This window comes from Biomphalaria glabrata, chromosome 12 (genome assembly GCF_947242115.1).
Source record: "Biomphalaria glabrata chromosome 12, xgBioGlab47.1, whole genome shotgun sequence".
In the NCBI taxonomy this organism is placed as follows: Eukaryota; Metazoa; Mollusca; class Gastropoda; family Planorbidae; genus Biomphalaria; species Biomphalaria glabrata.
The window spans coordinates 11,891,392-11,910,829 of record NC_074722.1 but is presented as its reverse complement, the minus strand read 5'-3'; the positions used below and the strand labels follow the sequence as shown (position 1 = coordinate 11,910,829).

The 19,438-nt window shown below is 34.1% G+C and overlaps 1 protein-coding gene across 4 annotated transcripts in view; it reads left to right on the top strand.

Moving 5' to 3' along the window:
* The window catches only part of LOC106056162 (rabphilin-3A-like), a 146,532-nt gene that overhangs the window by 110,334 nt on the left and 16,760 nt on the right, over window positions 1–19,438 (top strand). For 3 of the 4 annotated variants that reach the window (XM_056007067.1, XM_056007065.1, XM_056007066.1), the window contains 9 exons: window positions 5,113–5,317; window positions 6,068–6,184; window positions 7,115–7,303; window positions 12,576–12,728; window positions 13,598–13,677; window positions 14,745–14,819; window positions 15,785–15,894; window positions 17,186–17,309; window positions 18,009–18,163. In XM_056007067.1, the coding sequence (XP_055863042.1) occupies window positions 5,113–5,317; window positions 6,068–6,184; window positions 7,115–7,303; window positions 12,576–12,728; window positions 13,598–13,677; window positions 14,745–14,819; window positions 15,785–15,894; window positions 17,186–17,309; window positions 18,009–18,163 (1,208 nt within the window). The remainder of the gene's footprint in view (window positions 1–5,112; window positions 5,318–6,067; window positions 6,185–7,114; window positions 7,304–12,575; window positions 12,729–13,597; window positions 13,678–14,744; window positions 14,820–15,784; window positions 15,895–17,185; window positions 17,310–18,008; window positions 18,164–19,438) is intronic. The other variant, XM_056007068.1, reaches the window with a different exon arrangement.

The window sequence follows — 19,438 nt, the reverse complement described above, 5'->3', positions numbered from 1 at the left end:
ACAACTATTTGCTACTCTTATGGATACCTGGCATTAGTTTGGGAAGGTTAAGGTCGTTGTGCTTGCCACATTACAACCTAGTTGAAAATGATGACCTTTACACCATCTATAGATCGCAAGGTCTATAAGGGGTACTTTACTTTTTACAAAGCTTTTATCAAGTCACTCTGTCTGTCTGTCTGGTAAAAAGGGTGTACATGTTATTTCTCCCACACCCAATCTCGGATCAAGTTGAAATTTTCGCACACTTATTTCTTTTACCTGACAAAACAAGAATCAATAAAAAAAAACAAAAACAGAACATTTATTTTCTTTTTTGGTGTCGAACAAGGGAAAGACATTTTACTTGACATGCATGACGCGTAGCACGTAATCATCTTTTTTTTTTAAGTAACGTCTGTATTATATAAGATATGATATAAGCTGAATTAGTCCCCTTTATACTTTGATTTAAAGTTTGAAACTAACAATGAATAACTATAAAACCCTTCTTTTTTGATAATCGCTTCTCTGGTTCAGTGGCTTTTGTTTTAGATTGAGAGGGCTAGAGCCCTAGAGTTTGAATTCAAGTCTTTAAATATTTTTTTTTAATAAACGCATTTAAAAAGCGATCACGGTACTATTTACGCAGATACTCTTCTTTCTTTCCCACTGTTTATCTCAACTGGTCCAGACAACTGATAGGATCATAACGTAGTGAGAAAACTGAAGACATGAACTTGCGCTAAACAAAAACATTGGATACAAATATTATTAATCGCAGAATTATTGTTGTTAGTCTAGAGCAGCGGTTCTCAACCTTTTAAGCTCGGCGACCCCCTTTTTACAATCCCTCACTCTGCGGTGACTCCACCCACACAGCAATAGAAGAATAGACAAAAACAATCCATATTTTTAATGGCAAATCGTCAATCGACCCCCAAAGGCTCGCGACCCACAGGTTGAGAGCCCCTGGTCTAGAGTCTAGATGCTAGATCTATTACAAATTTAATGACATGACTTATTCATACCAATTGATACAACTACACTTAATATAAGCTTTTTTTTTTAAAGTTGTTTAAAAATGTTCTTGTTGTAAAATTACTGTCGGTCCTTAAAACAAAGAGAGTGGTGGGTGAGAGAGAAAGCTTCCTTTGAAATGTACTTTTGTACTCTCTGACTTAAGTTTGATTGCCATCTAACTTCATACTTCAATTCTACTCGATAAGTATTGGCAATCTAGGAGTGGAGCGGGACTATGATTTAACAACGTAAATCTACTCTTCGATATGATTCATGTATTAAATCGTTTACAAATATATTCCCCTACGCAATTTGTTGGGGGGGGGGGTGTGCTAAGTGTGTTTTGTTGCTTCTACTTCGCGATCGTACGTGACCTCAGTCCCATGGTCTACCTACACATTGTAGACACTTGCAAGTCTTGAGCTTTGTTTGCATTGTCTCTGAGGGGCTTTTTTTTTTTTTTTTTTTTTTTTTTTTTTTTTTTGCTTGTTGTTTTTATCGTTGTTAAAAGCTGTTCTCGTAACTTCACAGCTGCAAGCTACTCAACTGAAGGACGCAAAGAAACAAAAATGGGCCAAGACATTGTGTTGACACATAAATTTGAGATTGTTCTTAAGGCACTAAAAAAAATTATTTTAAACATAAAAACTCGTTATCGTTTGTGGAAAAAAAATGTAATTTAAGATTTGAACAATTTAAGTGATTGTAATATGTTGTGTTTAATGGGACTCTATAATGAGTATCACAATACCAAAACTTACTGAGACTAACTATTTGAAAAAAACTTCTAATTTAAAAAGGGGCATTTTACGTCCTTCTAGACACATAAGCCCGATCGCTTTTTTTTTTTACTGTGGAGTTATACTGTTTATTTGTAAAAGAAAGCTTTAACTATGTTACAAACATTATTGTAAATCTAGAAAATAACTTTGTTCTAAGTCTAATATCACAATATGTACACAGGCATGTTGTGTAGAACTGCGGGACGGTTTTGTTCAGTAGATTACAAACTGCTCCGTACTATCCGCTCAACTTAGGGGCTTTGACGTTACTAGTGTGTGGTCTAGCCTGGGTACGCTATTCAGCCTCTACGTGGCACTCGGGTGGAAACGATCACTTGAGGAAGAGGAAGTGATTAGACTAAATGAATAGCAGAACAAAACTCTTTTGGGAGTGTCTAAGGGAATGCGAGAGCTTTCCCATTGCACGGTGCGGAGTTGAAAGAGAGCTTCCACGTCCCTGTCGGTAACCCATGCGCCGTTTCTCAAGGGCCCGTCACACTATTGGCCTTCGGACATGTATTCTAGTCCATGCTTCCGGAGTGCCAGATACATTGGAGATAGCAATGTCTTACATAGGCATTGACTTGGATCTCTTCCAGACAGAGCGATTTGTTCAAGCAGGCTTACACGCCTAGAGCATTCTAGAGATTCTCACTTTACCAAACGTTCAAGTAAGTTCAATGAAAGCTGCATAACTTTGACCCAAACGCCTGACAAAGAAAAAAAAAGCCTCAAGTGCAATATTTGCTAGTAAACCACTCTGGCTTTCAAGCTGCGTTTGATCTGCTGTTTCATTTTTCAGTCGGACCAGGACTTTCAAACGTTTGTCTAACAGCTGGAAGCACTTGAATGTCTCGGTAATTGGAACAGAAACTTTTGTCAACATTTTAAAAAAAAATTGAAAATAAGGGCTTCACACTGGTTCTGCGTAGAGGGCTTTTTTCTTTCTTTCCGAGCATAATCGAATTCTAAAGAGCTCTGTAAACTATTCACTAAAGTAATTACCACCCATTTTAAATTCTACCAAAAGGTCACGGCCATATTGGCTGTTGCTGTCGTAGCTTCACGAAAGATTAGACTGTCGTTAGAGTCTACTTGAAATCATTTTGTCTTCGCCCTAAAGCGTTTTGTATTTTTAATATTGAGTACCCATTTTGTATACATACACGTATAAACCATTACTGTAACAATTTGTTTTACACACAGCCCATCTCCCATAATAACAATTACTACTATAGTAAAAATACTAAATATCAACAACAGCTATTTAAGGTTTAACCGAAAGCGTGCCATTTTGTTTATAAAATCAAGTCGTCAAATACTCTCACCCAATATCTGTTGGATAATAAAAATGGTCTCTAATAGATCAATTCACGGTCCCTGTTATGACAGCGACTTAGATGTGTGTGTGTGTGTGTGTGTTGTGTGTGATCTAACTTGAGTTATACCGACCCTCTAGGGCCGCCCACGAGTTCATGTAACACAAACTATTTTCGTCCTCTTGTTTATTTTTGTTTTTGCACCAATCATTCAGCCTTTATTGTTTTAACTTGTTTTCAAATTTGTGGATGACTTCCACGTCTCGCAAGCGTAAGTGGCCGTTGGGACAATGATTATATTGAGAAGGTAGATCTTGGTCTCCAGGCTGATAGATTTGTTTGCCCAGATAGACTGTTGTTTTTGGAAGACGACTCCTGCTTTCCCTATTCCGAGATGCTACATCCAAGTGCCAATTAGGGTTGCTTTCTTTGCATTGAAAGGCTTGCCATGTTCTGGGCATTGGACCTCCTGTCATCGGGGATTGTTAAATTATCTCTATGAATAATGTTTGCCGTTTCTGTAGGCTTTATAATGGATTAATCAGTCTAACCTGGAGTTTTGAAACTGGTGAACTGCGGCCACCCAGCCTTCAAGATTTTGAACTCGGGTTTGGATCGCTGTATTGTGTACCAGAAATATCTTATTTCTGGTTATTTAAAGTTTATATCAATTCACTCTGTCTGTCTGATACAAAACCTGTACACGTTATTTCTCCCACTTATCATTCTAGAACCATGATGAAAGTTTGTAGAAGTGTACATTGTCGATGACAACACACGAGTCAATAAAAGAACTAACCAATTAATTTATTAATCTATGGTTATTAATTAATATTTAAAAAAGCAGGCTAAATCTTACAGTTATGAGAGAGATAGCAGTAGCATAAATGTGTGTGTGTGTGGGGGGGGGGGGGGCTCTCTCCCTAATATAAATATAAAAATAAATTTAAATTTAAAAAATATTTTGCTTGTTTTTCGAATCTGTTTTTTATTGTAAATTTGACTCTACTTATTTGTTCCTAGAACTAGAAGTCTAGCCTAGATTCCTAGAAAAAACATTTATTTGCTTTGCCTTATCTTATAAAATACAGACGTTACTTCAAAAAAGAAAATGATTACTTCCTACGTGTCTCCCTGGGTCAAACTAGTCATGCATGCTTATCAATAACTTAAATTCTGCCAAGTCAAAAGTTTTCCTGGCTGACTCTTGCAACCCATTCCATGCTCTAATAGCACTAGGGAAGAAGGAGCTTTTTTTTTTTAGGAAACCTCAGAATTTAATTGCTATTTAATTTTAGCTTTGTCATCATAGGAATCCTTGTGCCTCCTGCCTCTTTTGTGGGCTTTTTTTTTTTTTTTTTGTTCAAATTTGTCCTAGCATATGGAACAGATTATTTCCCTTTAATTTTTGTGACTTTCTGAGTTTTTTATTAGACTATTGTGTTTGAATATTATGGTTCAGTGTTTTATGCATAATTGCTACTTAACTTCTTTACGTCTTTATGACTTAAAGAGAGCTTAAGGCTTGAGCCATATTTCAAGAAAACATAGTTCTGCTCTCTTGTTAATGACATGGAAATAGGATCATCTTTATGCTAATTATAGAAAGATTCCATTAGAGGTTTGGAGATATAATTTATTGCGATTCCTTTTTCTCTGCTGAAGATTGCCGTAGCATGTCCAGTAGCCAAATCAAGTAGGGTAAACTTCCTCCCTGGGGCTGCTGTCATTTGAATCACATTTGTTCTGTCCATAAAGAAGCATTCATATGCGAGGGAAACGTGTATGATCTTTGTATTTTTATCGTTAGAGAAAAGATACAAATGTACAGACTTATAAGTTTAAAGAACATTTTTGTAATAGTTTGGAATTTATGTTCATAGGGATTTGACGGGGGCCTCCTCTGAGTTTGTGCGATAACACAAACTCTCTTTGTAGTCTTGTTTGTTCTTGTGTTTGTTTTTATAATATTTTAATTGCCAGCTCCCATGTTCATTCTCTTCTGTTAGGTATGGAAAAGATCAGGTGCGTGGTTCTTCAAAGGGATCCCCAAGTATACTCTTCCTGAGAAGAAAGCAGAGTCCTCAAAGTACCCCATGAGAATGAGACCCTCTCCCAGGGGCTCAGTGAAAGGTAAACCTGCCGGAGCAGCGTCCCCACGGGACTCTTACACCTGGCACAAAGCCAGGGGCAGTGCAAGCACTGGGGTTTCGTGTAAGTATTGGAGCATCAGTTCCACAAGGGATAATTTGGTTTTGTGTGTACGATGTCCAATTTTACTTGTTTGTGTGAGGAATCTTAGCTGTTAGTTATTTTGTAAGTTCTGCTTTTTGTTTTGTGTGAGTAACCAATTATACAATTAATTACTGGTAATTCATTATTTTGTTTAATAGCAACCTGGGAAACTAATACTTCAGTATTCACAGATATAGCAAAATTTGTTGGGTTTAGTCCCCTTAACTAATTGTTAAGGCTATTTCTCCCTCACACATTTTCCAATCAAGTTGATACTTCAAACAATAATTTATTGTACCTTACATATATATTTGAACAATTATTTATTGTACCTTACAGAACATGAATTAATAAATAAAAATACTCAATTAGTCAATTAATTATTGGTAATTAAATTGTTTGCTTGATATTGAATAAGGGAAATAACTTGTACATTATTGATAGATATAGTTTTAAGGATGGAGTTCATCTCCCTTAGATTAGCTTTGTTTTGTTGAAAAAATTATTTTTTTTATTTTGCTTGTTTAGGTTTAGACTTTCTACTTGTACATTTTTCCCCCCATTTTGTTAATCTTCTTTTTGAGCTGCAAGTTTCCAAAAAATCAATTTTCCTTTTCCATGCAGACAATCCTCCCTGAAGGATCTTGTGTCACCACATTATTGACAGCCTATTTGTTATCATTTATTTTAGCTGGTTTTTCTTATTTTGTTTTGTCTGTATTTCCTCAGCGAGCTATGGTGAAAGTAGTGAGCAGGATTCCTCTGAAAGCTCGGACGAAGACTTCTCCCTGATGAAGACCAAAGCCAAGAAAAATTTGGACTCTGGTAATCCGAAATCCGTGACAAGTACATAATGAGACCTAATACAAAATTTAAGCAAGTTACACAAATATTTGAAAAGCATTTTTTTTCTTCAAAGTTTTGTTCACGTTTGAGTTTACTAGCAATTTCATTCTTCATCAGTAGTGCTAGAGGGTGTTTTAGTTGTGCTCATAAAGCATGCTGGCAAGTTTAGGGTTAATGAGCAGCTAGATTCATTTTCTATTATAAGGCATGATGTTATTCAACATTTTTTTGTTTTTGCTTATGAAGATGAATAATGTTTGTTTTTCAAATGAGCATGATGTATTCATCAGCATGGACAACTGGACTAAATCATTGCTGAGAAATGGACATGTTCAATTGATTTTAAATTAATATCCTAAATATCTTAGTTCTAAACACAACCCAGGCAATAATGCAATACTCTTAGATCATTGATCCAAATTGTTTCTTGCGACAGTTTTTTTTTTGTTGTTGTTTCTCCTATAAAAATACAGCATTAAGCTCATAGCTCTCTACCTTTATACTTGAGGCCATCCCTAAATTCTTTTAAATACTTTAAGTAAAAGTAGACATATAATAATAATAATAATCTTTATTATCCATAAGAATATTTGTCTTACAATTTGTGCATTAAACCAAACAAAACATTATAACTATAGAAAATCAAAATATACATTCACAACAGACTCACTCATAATTTTACTTGTGAAAAGTTTATATCAGTTAGTTTCTACTTAATGATTTGATTGCCTGGGGAACAAAAGATTTAGATTTTCATCTTACTGTTGGGCTGTTAAAAATGTGTTTATTGTTAAAGTTGTTATCCACCCATATAAAGTTGTCAATGTCAAATCAAAAATATTTCTCAATCTTTAAAAGAATGGGGCTTGCAATGATATATTTATAAACACATGACTCCATCGACTGCATGACTAATTCTACCATTTCTAGAGAGTGATAATGCCAGCATTGGGAGCTCTGCCTCTAGGACAGTGCACCATAACAATAACCATCCAAACTACTCTAGGGCAGAGAGCAAGACCAGCATTGCCAGCGCTTCCAATGTGGCTGGTCAGCTGAGTGCCACTGAGAGCAGCAGGGGAGATGATCTGCACAATGAGAGTGATTCTGAGAGATCCAGTGAGTATTAAATTCATGTATTGCGTCCCTTGTTTGAGTTTTGTCTGTGTGTTTGAAGTAGTTTCACTTTTTCTAATTCTTTGTCATTTTTAGGTCTTACTTTCTGAATTTTGTTTGTAAGTTTCTTCAAGAAAAAGGGGCATTGGGGCCAAGGGATAAATTGCTATAGTTTAAATCCTGATGAAGACTAGGATTTAAGGATGCCCCGAGTTCATCCAACTTTTTTAGGTACCTCGCATACCTTGGGAAAGTAAAGACCATTGGACATTATGCTGGCCACATTACACCCTCAGTAAACGTTGGTCATAAAATCAGATGTTTTTTACATTATCTGCCCTCATTTAAAGATGATGTCTATTACTTAGAATGCAGTAATGATTTGGGTGTCAGATATCAATAATTTTCAGTAGTGTCCCCTATCAGATATGAAATTGTTCAACTTCTCATTAGACATAGCTTCAAAAATGTATTGCTTTTTATATTGCAAATTAATCAATTCATGTGTCACTGTCACAGCCATCCTTTGTTACATAATTTTTCTCTACAAGTCTACATAGTTTCTTTCCTCATGTAGCAATTATTCACAAAATTTATTGTCATATTTTCCTGTGTCACTTATCCATTTTTTACATAAAACCTTTGTCTTGGGAACTTGGATTCAAACATTTTAATGAGATTAGGGTAGGACAGCGGTTCTCAACCTTTTAAGCTCGGCGACCCCTTTTTACAATTCCTTACTTTGCCGCGACCCCCACCCTCACACACACAGCAATAGAAGAATCCATATTTTTTATGGTCTTAGGCGACCCTGGCAAATCGTCAATTGATCCCCAAAGGGGTCGCGACCCACAGGTTGAGAACCCCTGGGGTAGGAGAAAGAAGTCCAGGGTCAGGTAACAGACTGTCATCTTGATGATCTGAGGTTCAAACCCTGCCTGCAACCATTCTACAGGAGGTTTAGGCTAGGAAGTTATAATTTGCATTTCGGAAGGAATGCCTGACACTGAGAACTTTTGTTAGAAAAAATTCCAATTGATTTGCATGAGTATTTGCAAGGTAGTTCAGTTAGCACAAGGAATCAGGTGTGAGTGGACAAACAGAAAGAAGGCCACCAATAACCTTGTAGTACTGGTCATTCCAATACAGAGTTTCTTGACAAAAAAACAACAGATCGCCTCCTAACCTCAAGAGAAAGATGAAGAGAAATAACAACAATGCTAGAAAATGATAGATGTTATTGATTCCTTGCCGCTGTTGACTTGCCATCCATCCTTGTACATTGGAAGACTTCAATAATACAAAGCAGGAGACAAAACTGTTCTCTATTGACAACACAATAGACTTATGAGACAGCTCAGCTGCTTCATACAGTTACCATTGACATTTGTAATGGATGCTACAAATCATTAAAATAAAACTATTTCTCTCCTGACCTTTACATAGACAAACAAATTGCTTTTGTTCACATTATAAAAAATAGTTTAATGATCTTGTTATTTTTATTTTCCCCTTAGGTTAGTTTTTTTTGTTTGTTTTGTCATTTTAAATTGTATTAGATTATGAACTGTTTTATATGTTCTAGGTGTAATTGTTTAAGTAACAGAACTTACGAAAAAAAAAAAATTTCTGGTCACCAGATGATGATTGTTATACAAGATGGTTTTTAATCATATTTGTTATAATGATATCTTTGTGGTAATGGTGTTATGTTTTGATCTGTTTATTACTATTAAATTGTTATTCTTTTTTTTTTTTAACAAGGGTTGGTTTTTTTAAGTGGCCCAGAAACTTAAACATTGCCCACTGCCATTCTGTGAAAGTTTGGGCAAGGATATAAAAATCTTTATTTCTCAAGGAAACTAAGAAGTCAAACAATGTTAGATGCTCCCACTCAAACTCTTAATCTTTTTGCAAAGCTTATATTAGCTCTGTCTGTCTGTCATCTGGTTGGATTGTTTTACACATTTGTTCTCACTCTTTCCATTCTCTGATCAAGTTAAAATTTTTGCACTATATATTGGGGAAAAAAGGGAAATAAACCTTGCAATATTGAGAAGTATGGCAGTAATTGAATAGTCCTCTCCCTTCACTAAGCTTCTTTTTTTTAAAAAGTATGTTGTACCTTTTACTTGTTATTATATATTATGTGAAACAAGTTTGAAACCAATTCAATAGGTAGCATAAAGAAAAATATGCTTAAAAAGGATTGGAGCAAATTTGTTCTCAACAAGGCAAGCTTCAACTTTGATTGAAGTGTTTTCTACATCAATACTAAATGGGATACTATTGGCAAACATAAATCATTACATATATTTTTTCAATGTATTATAGATTTTGACATTTTTTTTGTGTAAACTATTAGGTGTTGCAGTGCCTGTATTTATTCAAACTATATAAACTTATTCATTGTCCAAAACAATTTTTATTAGGCTTTTCTTTTGTACCAAGTGTTGTTTCAATGTGTTTACAATGTTACTTAGGATTTGTAATTATTTAATGTTTTTACTTTATGAAGGTAAAATTGATTTGTAAATCTGATTTGATTTTGAGAATAACTGACTTCAAGTGAGTTATTTTTTCTTCAATATTTGCTTATGTGTATACATTATATGCAGTCAGTGGCATTGCTAATATTGGTGATTTGTTACTGACAGTGTTTTTTTTTTGTAGGTGCCGGTACTCAGTGATGGATTCCCTAACTATTAACTACTAATAAATTAATAATAAACGTTAAAATGCAAGAAAAGTAGCCTAATAAAAAAAACCTATATAGAAAATTTAAAGAAACTAATGCAGAAAGAGTTTACAAAAAGTATATAAAAATTAAACACTTAACCCAAAAAGTAAGCAGACAACTGCAGAGTGAATACATAAACAATGTAATATCTAAAGATAACAACAAAAACCTATGGTCATACATTAAGTCTAAGAAAATGGAAACAACAGGCGTAGCGCCATTAAAAGATGAACATAACATAATACATAATGATAATGAAACTAAAGCAAACATTCTAAACAAATACTTTGCATCAGCATTCTCAGCCCCAGGAGACAAAGACATATTACTGAATTTGAACCAAGTAGACAACATAGAAGATATAGTAGTACAAGAAAATGGAATTCAAAAACTATTAGCCAACACCAAACCAAATAAAGCTTCTGGACCTGATGGTATTCCAGCTAGATTACTCAAAGAACTAAGTAATGAGCTAGCCCCAGTGTTCAAAATACTCTTTCAGGCTTCACTTAACCAGGGCAGAGTACCAAAGGACTGGAAAGAAGCTAATGTCACCCCCCTATTTAAAAAAGGAGAAAAATCTGACCCAGGAAACTACAGACCAGTATCACTTACCAGCATCACATGTAAAATCCTAGAACACATAATATGTAGCAACATCATAAACCACTTAGACAAACATAATGTCCTCACACCATACCAACATGGCTTTAGGAAATATAGATCATGTGAAACACAACTAATAGGACTAATTGATGATTTTTCAAAAGGTTTAGATAATAGTGAACAAATAGATGCTATCTTACTAGATTTTTCTAAGGCTTTTGACAAAGTTCACCACCATAGTTTGCTTAAAAAATTAAAATATTTCGGCATTAATGGTCCACTGCATCAGTGGATTAAAGACTTTCTGATAGGGAGAGAACAAACTGTAATAATAAATGGCTCTAAATCAACACCGATAACAGTAAACTCAGGTGTACCTCAAGGAACAGTCTTGGGTCCACTACTATTTTTAATTTACATAAATGATTTACCAAATTGCATTACTTCAGGAACAAAAGTCAGATTATCTGCAGACGATTGCATAATATATAGAACAATAAAAACAACACAAGACACAGATATTTTACAAAGAGAATTAGATGAATTACAGAAATGGGAATCAAATTGGAGCATGTCTTTCCACCCAGAAAAATGTCAGTTGTTAAGAGTAACAAAAAAACTAAAACAAATTAATTCCACTTATCTTATTCATGGCAAACCAGTAACACAGACTAAAAACGCAAAATACCTAGGTGTTATAATAAATGAAAAACTGTCATGGAATCCACATATTGATGAAACTACAAAAAAATCAAACAAAGCATTAGGATTTATTAAAAGAAATTTCTATAAATCAAATAAGAACATAAAACTAAAATGTTATTTAACCTTGGTTAGGCCAATAATAGAATATGCATCCTCTGTTTGGGACCCCTCAACTCAAGAAAACATTAAGAAACTAGAACAGACACAAAATAGAGCAGTGCGATTCATAACAAACGAATATTCACATTTGACTAGAGTAACACCTTTAGTAAAATCACTAAATTTAGAAAGCCTTCAGGACAGAAGGCTCAAAAGTAAAGTAGCAATCATACATAAAACACTGAACCATAATCTTCAAATACAAAAACAAAATTTAATAAAATACTCTGAAAGACACAAAGATAAAGGCACATTCCTCGTCCCATATGCTAGGACAAATTTGTACAAATACTCCTTCTTCCCTAGTGCTATTAGAGCATGGAATGGGTTGCCTGAGCTAGCCAGGAAAGCCAGTGACTTGGCAGAATTTAAGTCATTGGTTAATATGCATGACTAAATGCATGACGCGTAGGACGTAATCATCTTCTTTTTTGAAGTAACGTCTGTATTATATAAGATAAGATAATAATTTTTCCCCACTTTGAAAAAGGTGCTGGTATGCCGTACCGGTGCATACCATCACAAAAAAAAAAACACTGGTTACTGATCTCATCTCTCATCATCATCATCATTGCTTCCCAAATAAACTTTCACAATCAAATCTTTTGTTGGCTTATTCAAGTTGAAACATGATTAAAAGGGAAATGTATCCCTTTTAGACCTTGCGATGGGGGCATATGATGGACAGCTCATCTGTTCCTATGGCTGATGGTTGACCTGCACATGACCTTCCCCCAACATTTGTCGGGTACCCTTTAGTGTTGGGTGGACTTTGAGGGTCTTAAAATCCAAAAGCTCAAAAATCCGTTTTCACTGGGATTTGAATAGACCCCTTGCTTTTATATACCAAACACTTTATCAAACTGCATCCCCCCCCCTCCTCCATAATACAAATATTATTTCCTGCATTGATTGATTAATTTTGTTGTTTCTAACATTTATTAATGTGTTGTGATACTCTTATAGATGTCCCCTCTACCATCTCCTCCTCAATTAGCCACTGTATGTATTCTAGTTACTGCATACTCTACAGTGTGGTCAATAACAGATTGTTTTCTTCTGAAGTCTTCAGCAGGGAAGGCTCCACCAGATCAAAAGGTAAAAGTAGCCTTGCTGCTGAGGAGGAGCTAGACAACATAGATGTTGCTATCAACAGATACGTGAAGTCCTCCAATACTGCTGATGAGGAGCATGTCTCTTCCCCTGACAGTGAAGGGAGTAAGTGAAGCCAAATTAACAATTAGAATCTAATTTAAGATTTTGAGCACTCATCAAAGTTTTGACATTTAATATTAATATGCTGATTTTAGGAATGCTTCTTGCAGTTTTTCATCTGTAAATGTATCCATCGCATGTTGTATCACATTAGCAATTGTCCACTCACTACTTGGCTTATGTTATTAAGTACACAATAAAAAATAAATCCCCAGGATGTTGAGAAAAGGGAGTAGTAAGGTCTTCTTGCTCTCATGAGATATTATGGGATGGATTTCCATGTTATGTGTTAAGTGTTCTTGTTTTTTTTTTTAAAGGCCTGGGGGGAAATTCGGTTTTATAATAAGCAAATTTTTTTGGACCAAAGGAAAAAATTTCTCCCTATTTCCAGTAATGAAAAGGTTTCCACTGCACTATCTTTCTATTCCAAGCACCTGTGATGAAATCTGATTTGCAACTGAACAGCAAGAATTACTGCTTCCACAGTATTCTGGCAAAAAACTGCGCCATATGGCATAGTGCTTGAAGCCCCCATACAAATGTGCCCCTATTAATTCGTAGAGTTTGGGGACAGTCTGTCCACAGTAACAACATCAGGGGTCATAGTTTGAATGCTATCATGCAATGTATGCATAAATAGGACACTGTCCCATCCTGCATTGTGCATTTATAAATTGTTCTGGCCCTCCTAGATGCCACTATGGATCATCACAGTCAGTCAATCTCTTGTTCAAACCTTATTTTGCTTCAACTGTTTACAATGTACTGCTGTTGCATTTACTTGTCATATTAAAGAATGCTAAAGTTGTATCAAGTTTGATAGAGCAAATTGTTTTGATATTTGCTTCTGATTGTTTCTTTTGTTTTCCTAGCTTCACTGGGCCTGCTAGAATTCTCATTGCTTTATGACTCAGTGAACAACGCACTGCACTGTACTATAGTTAGAGCTAAGGTAAAGACTACACCTTCCATGTTTTCTTTGAACAAATATTAGGCAGTTGAATAGATTCAAATAGTCTATGCCACTATTATGTAAAGTACACATTATGTATCTCAAACTATTTGTATGCACATAGAGTTGTTTTTGACATATAAATATACACAATAAAGTAGTCACAACCTTTCCTTACACTATTTCAACATATAATAGACTAAATACTAGAATATTCTCTGCATTACCAAGGATACCTTAATTTAAAAGAATTCCTCATAGACAGAACTAAATATTAATATAATGCTTATTTAGATTGACAATTACTTACTATTACTACTATAACCTATTATTACTGCCCTAGCTATCTTCATAAAGATTTAGGCAGGCAGCCTAGTTGTGTGGTATGAGCTCTGGACTGTTGTTCAGTGGTTGCAATGGCCCAGGTTCAAACCCTGCCTTCTGTCATCCCCCATTGTTGAGGTTTGGGCTAGATGTAATTATCTTCATAATTCTGAAGGAACGTCCAAAACATGTCCAACATTTTACAGTATTACTGTCCCAGGAACAGTTGTGTCTCTAAAGAGTACCTCTTTCTTCTATAAGTGCTCTTTGTCACACCAAATATCATCTATTCCAGGTGCAACAATGTCAAATATTTTAGGTTGCTAAGATACCTCATCTGTAGAGTCTGTCACAATAAACTTAATGACTATATATATACTGGTATTCTTCTAAGGCAGTTGATTCTTTTGATCTAGACTAAGTACTTTAGACTAGCTACCATACTTTGAAACATTACATTGACTCTGACAATCAGTATCTCATGCTCATTCATTGTATTAAACCAACATGCAAGCTGTTCTCAGGTTTAAAAGTGCACCTATTTGCCAGTTTTACATTTTAATAATGTATAACACATATGGAGACACTTTATACTAATGGCCTCAAAAAGCAAACAATGTACCATGATAATTTTTTGCTTTTGTTTTGTAGTCAAATGCTGTGTATTTACTGCTGGACTGAAAGTTGCAGATAGTTTCTGTTACTGCAATGAATAAGTGTGCTATTTGTTTGATGTATTTCAGGGACTTAAAGCCATGGACTCCAATGGCCTGTCTGATCCTTATGTCAAGCTTCATCTACTTCCTGGAGCTAACAAAGTAAGATCACTTAGCCATTTAGTTCAACAATCACTTCAAAATATAGAATTTTGGGAATACTTGAGTATGTTGTACAAAAAGCCCCAGAATGAATAATCTTACAAATTGGTTTAGGGAATTCTAGACGCCATTTATATCCTTATCTGATATTATTTGCTTTTACAAAAAAAACAATTGTGCTGGTCTAGTTATACTCCCAAGCCTATTATTTAATACAGGAATATTTCAGATACTTTTAAACAGACATAAGTTCTAAAATCCTTCATGTTCCACAGTAACTAATGAGATATTTAGAAACTACTAAAGTATTGAGCAAGTCTCAGAATTTAATCATTGTGTTTAATTGAAACTTCAAATTGACAAAACTTGTATGAAAAGAGTGAATGCAAATATTAACTAGAAATCATATTGAGACATTCATTAACTTTTGAAACAGCAAATAAAATTGTTAAAAGTTAAATAAGAGTTAAAAAACTTGAAATTGAGAATCTATAGAGTGAAGTGTATTGAACACTGTTCTGAAAAATCAACTTTAGCATTCAGAACTTGTGCAAAAATATTTTAGTAAAACGTTAATGTTCTGATATTATTGTTGAGCATACCAGATTAACTCTTTCTCTCCATAATTATTTACCACATTCTGTTGGAATCAACGCTGGTATCATCAGTTAGGAGAGAAAGAGTTAATTTCTTTGGTTTAACATATAAGATATTAAAGTGGTAACCAATGGAACATAATAGGATTATCATATTTTACTAGGAATACCTTTTCAAGAATAACTCAAATAAATGTTCTTTTGTATTTCTTATAAATATAAAATATGTTATCATATATAAAGGTTGTACACTGTGATTTTATCTTTTGCCTCACACATACATCATGTGATATGTTCTTGGAGGCTATACTTAACATATGAACAGAGTAGTTGCCACTAGTAACTTTTCCCCTTTCTTTCCTGTTTTAGTCAACTAAACTTAGAACCAAGACCATCCACAAAACTCTCAACCCAGAGTGGAATGAATCTCTGACATATTATGGTGTCACTGAGGATGACATTCTTAGGAAAACACTCAGGTACAACAACAGTATATAATTATAATAATCATAATCCATCCATCCCAGTGGCGCTACAGCCCATGGTGGGCTCTGACTTGCTTCAACAGATCCCTCCATTCAGATCTTTCCTGGGTCTTTCATACACCGGAACCCTAAGCTGTTGTAGATCTGAATAATAATAATAGTAATATGACTTTTTTTTAACAAATTTTAAAATGTGTAATGCACAACTGTAAAATGAATTTCTTCCAGAATATAAGTCATAATAATAATAATAATAATAGTAATATGACTAATATTCTGGAAGAAATTCATTTTACAGTTGTGCATTACACATAAAAATTGTTAAAATTATAGCCAACTAACTGTACATTTATGCTATAGTTTTGCTCAGACATTGTAGATCAAGTTAACATCAGAAAGTTGGCTTTTATTTAATAAGTTAATAGCTAAGGGAACAAAAGAGTTCTTGTATCTGTTAGTTTTAGTTAGCTATGATTTTATTTTCACTGTGATAGTAAAATGTTAAATTCATTCCCCCAAAGCCTGCTTTTTTTATGCCTTAATTCTTTTTAGCTACCTTAATAATGTAACAAGAAATAAAAATGTCCAAGTGGGGTCTGTGTTCAATGATCTTACTAGCAGCATGTATATTAACTAATAGACTGTGTTTTTCTATTTGTACTACTCTTTGAAACTTTTGCCAAAAGACATGTACTTTTATTAAAAAAAATAATTTTTTTTTAGCTTAGACTCTCTGAAGTAAGTTGTGGATCAAATTGATGTTGAGATTTTAGAATCAGCAAATAGATCTACATCTTGCTGACTATCTTTCAAGTTCTTTGCATAATTTATGAAGACAAGATCTTTGTCAAATATTTACAATTACAGGAATTAGCTCTTTTATTATAGCACGTTCTGCTTCAACTCTAGAGTACTTTATTAATAGAAGTTCACATTTGAAAAAGAACTTTTGATAGATGTGCATATTTTTTTTCAAGTTAGATAATTAACGACAAAGAAAAGGATTTTCAAAAGCACTTTTTTTTTCATTTCTGAATGTCATTGATATGATAAACACATGAGCATCTCTTTATGCCAAGTTGTTAAAATTGATTTTTATATTATTATTAATAATTTATATTATTCATAAGGACATTTGTCTAAAAAATAATGTGCCATGGTAGAGAACTGGAATTTTTTATATATACCGGTACAAACTTTTAATAATAACTTTAAAAATGAATAATTTACAATATAATTTATATTGGTTGCAGGAATAAAACAAGTTGGCCTTTATTTTTCTCAGGTTATCTGTATTAGATGAAGATGCCTTTGGATTTGATTTTATTGGAGAATTTAGAGTGCCTCTGAAAAGGCTCAAGCCTCACCAGACAAAAAATTTTAGTGTCTATTTGGAAAAACAAATGCCTGTAAGTTTAATATTGATCCATACCAATTCATATATTATGTTGCTGTTTTTAGAAATCGGAATGTTTTGTTACATCAGCAGATACATATGTATCAAAAGGTGTAAAAAAAAATAATTCTTTTTTAGTAAACGTGAAATGAAAAGCAATCAATTCTGTGTCTTTCCCATAGTCTGTTGGACCACTGGGGCACCATACTTTATCCTGGCCATCTTTCTTGTCTTTGAGTCTCTTTTAATGACAGGCCCTTTGATGTCTTTTCATCATTGTGTATAAATTATTTTGTTGTCAATCTTTCTAACATTCCTGTGAAATCAAGGTCCTAGTGCAGACCTCCTGAAAAATGAAAGTATGGCAGCTGTCAGGGTTTGAACTGAGGAACATCGTTATGGACAGTCCACAGTGCATATCACATTTCATATGACCAGAAGGCCCTCCAATTGTTTAATGAAACACTTGTACATCAGCTTCATTTATCACCGCAAATAGGTTAGGGTTTGACAAAATATTGGACAACTAGATTTCAAGGATGTCCACATTTCTTTCTTTTTTTTAAACAGATGTAATTACCTTAATACATGAGAGTTATCCTTTTTTTCCCATTGAAATTAAGGATGGGGAAAATGTGTATAATAAGGTTATTCAATCATTAGAAAATATGCATAGATCTCTTATAAATTATAGAACCAATTCTTGTTTCAGATGGAGAAAGATGATGACTTAATCCAGATTAGGGGCAAGATCCTTTTGTCCTTGCGTTACTCTGTTCCTAAACAGACCTTGTATGTCCGAATCATCCGCTGTGCGGAGTTAGCTGCTATGGACTCTAATGGCTATAGTGATCCCTATGTTAAAGTGTAAGTTAGTACTACCCTGTTGAAATAATGCAGTGATATAATAATGATATGTAGTTAGTTTGTAAATTAATCATTGTGAACAATCACCAGCTAATGAGATCAAGAAGTTGGTACTATAGACAAGACTGAACCTTCTAGAAAAAAAAGATTATTGAAGTTGATGCAGTGGACACTACAGAATTTCTTAAAACAACAAAGTTATTAAAGGTGATCAATAGACAATGCTGAACCTTTTAGAAAACAAGGCTATTTAAGTTGATGCAAAGTTCTGCCAGAATTAGTCTGGACTGACTGACTTCATAGTAGATGAATTGCTTTCTAAAAACCAGTATGGCTTGAGCTACAGAGGTTCAGTGAAAAGAATTGCAGGAAAATACAAGGAACAGAATTCGGAGTTATTTATTTGAAGCCTTCATTGATTGTATTAAAGCTTTTGACATTCTGAGTTGTATTGGTTTGTGGAGGATTTTATATCAACTTGGAAGCCCATCAAGATTTTCTTTCAATTCTTAACCCAATAGCTCCTATTTCCAGTCTGAAAAATGCACTTACAAACCCAAAGCAAAGAGGGATAACTGAATGTACAAAATTCTTTTAAAAAATTAAAATGAAATAAAAAAATAAATAAATTTAAGGAATTTTACTAATAAATAAATAAACAACTTTAAAAATAGATTGTTATGTCTAGTTTAAAAAAAATATTCTTTTAATATCTTAAAAAATACTCATTTTCCAGGGTGGGGCTCATACACTGGGTCTATGGGCCAGTCCGTTCTAAAATTTCTTTAAAAAATTAATAAAAATGTGATACACATCCTGTGTTCACTAAAAAAGAGTCACCATACTCTCAGTCTCACTCTTAACGAGGCATGATGAGCTTTTCTGATAGGAAAGTTTAGAGAATAATAATTGTGTCACAACGTTTCAGACCGTGTTAGGCATATAATGTATAAACATTCTGAACTGCCAATGGTTAAAGCAACTGTCGGATGGTAAAAAGTCATTTAGGCACAATGTTGACCTCTCAGTTGGAATGTTACTTGTTCTTACTTAGCATAGAGAAAAACAGCCAGTAGCAGCTTTTGAAACAGACAGCTAGAGAACTTTTACAAAGGTTGTGAGACAAACATCTCAGACCCAAATATGAATGCGCAAATAATTTCCATTGATAACCACCAAAAATTTTTAAAAATAAATTGCTCCCTCTCCCTACCCCCAAAGTTTAAGATTTTGATTTGCCCTTTTGACCTAAGTCAATAAGTGCTAGAACACAAA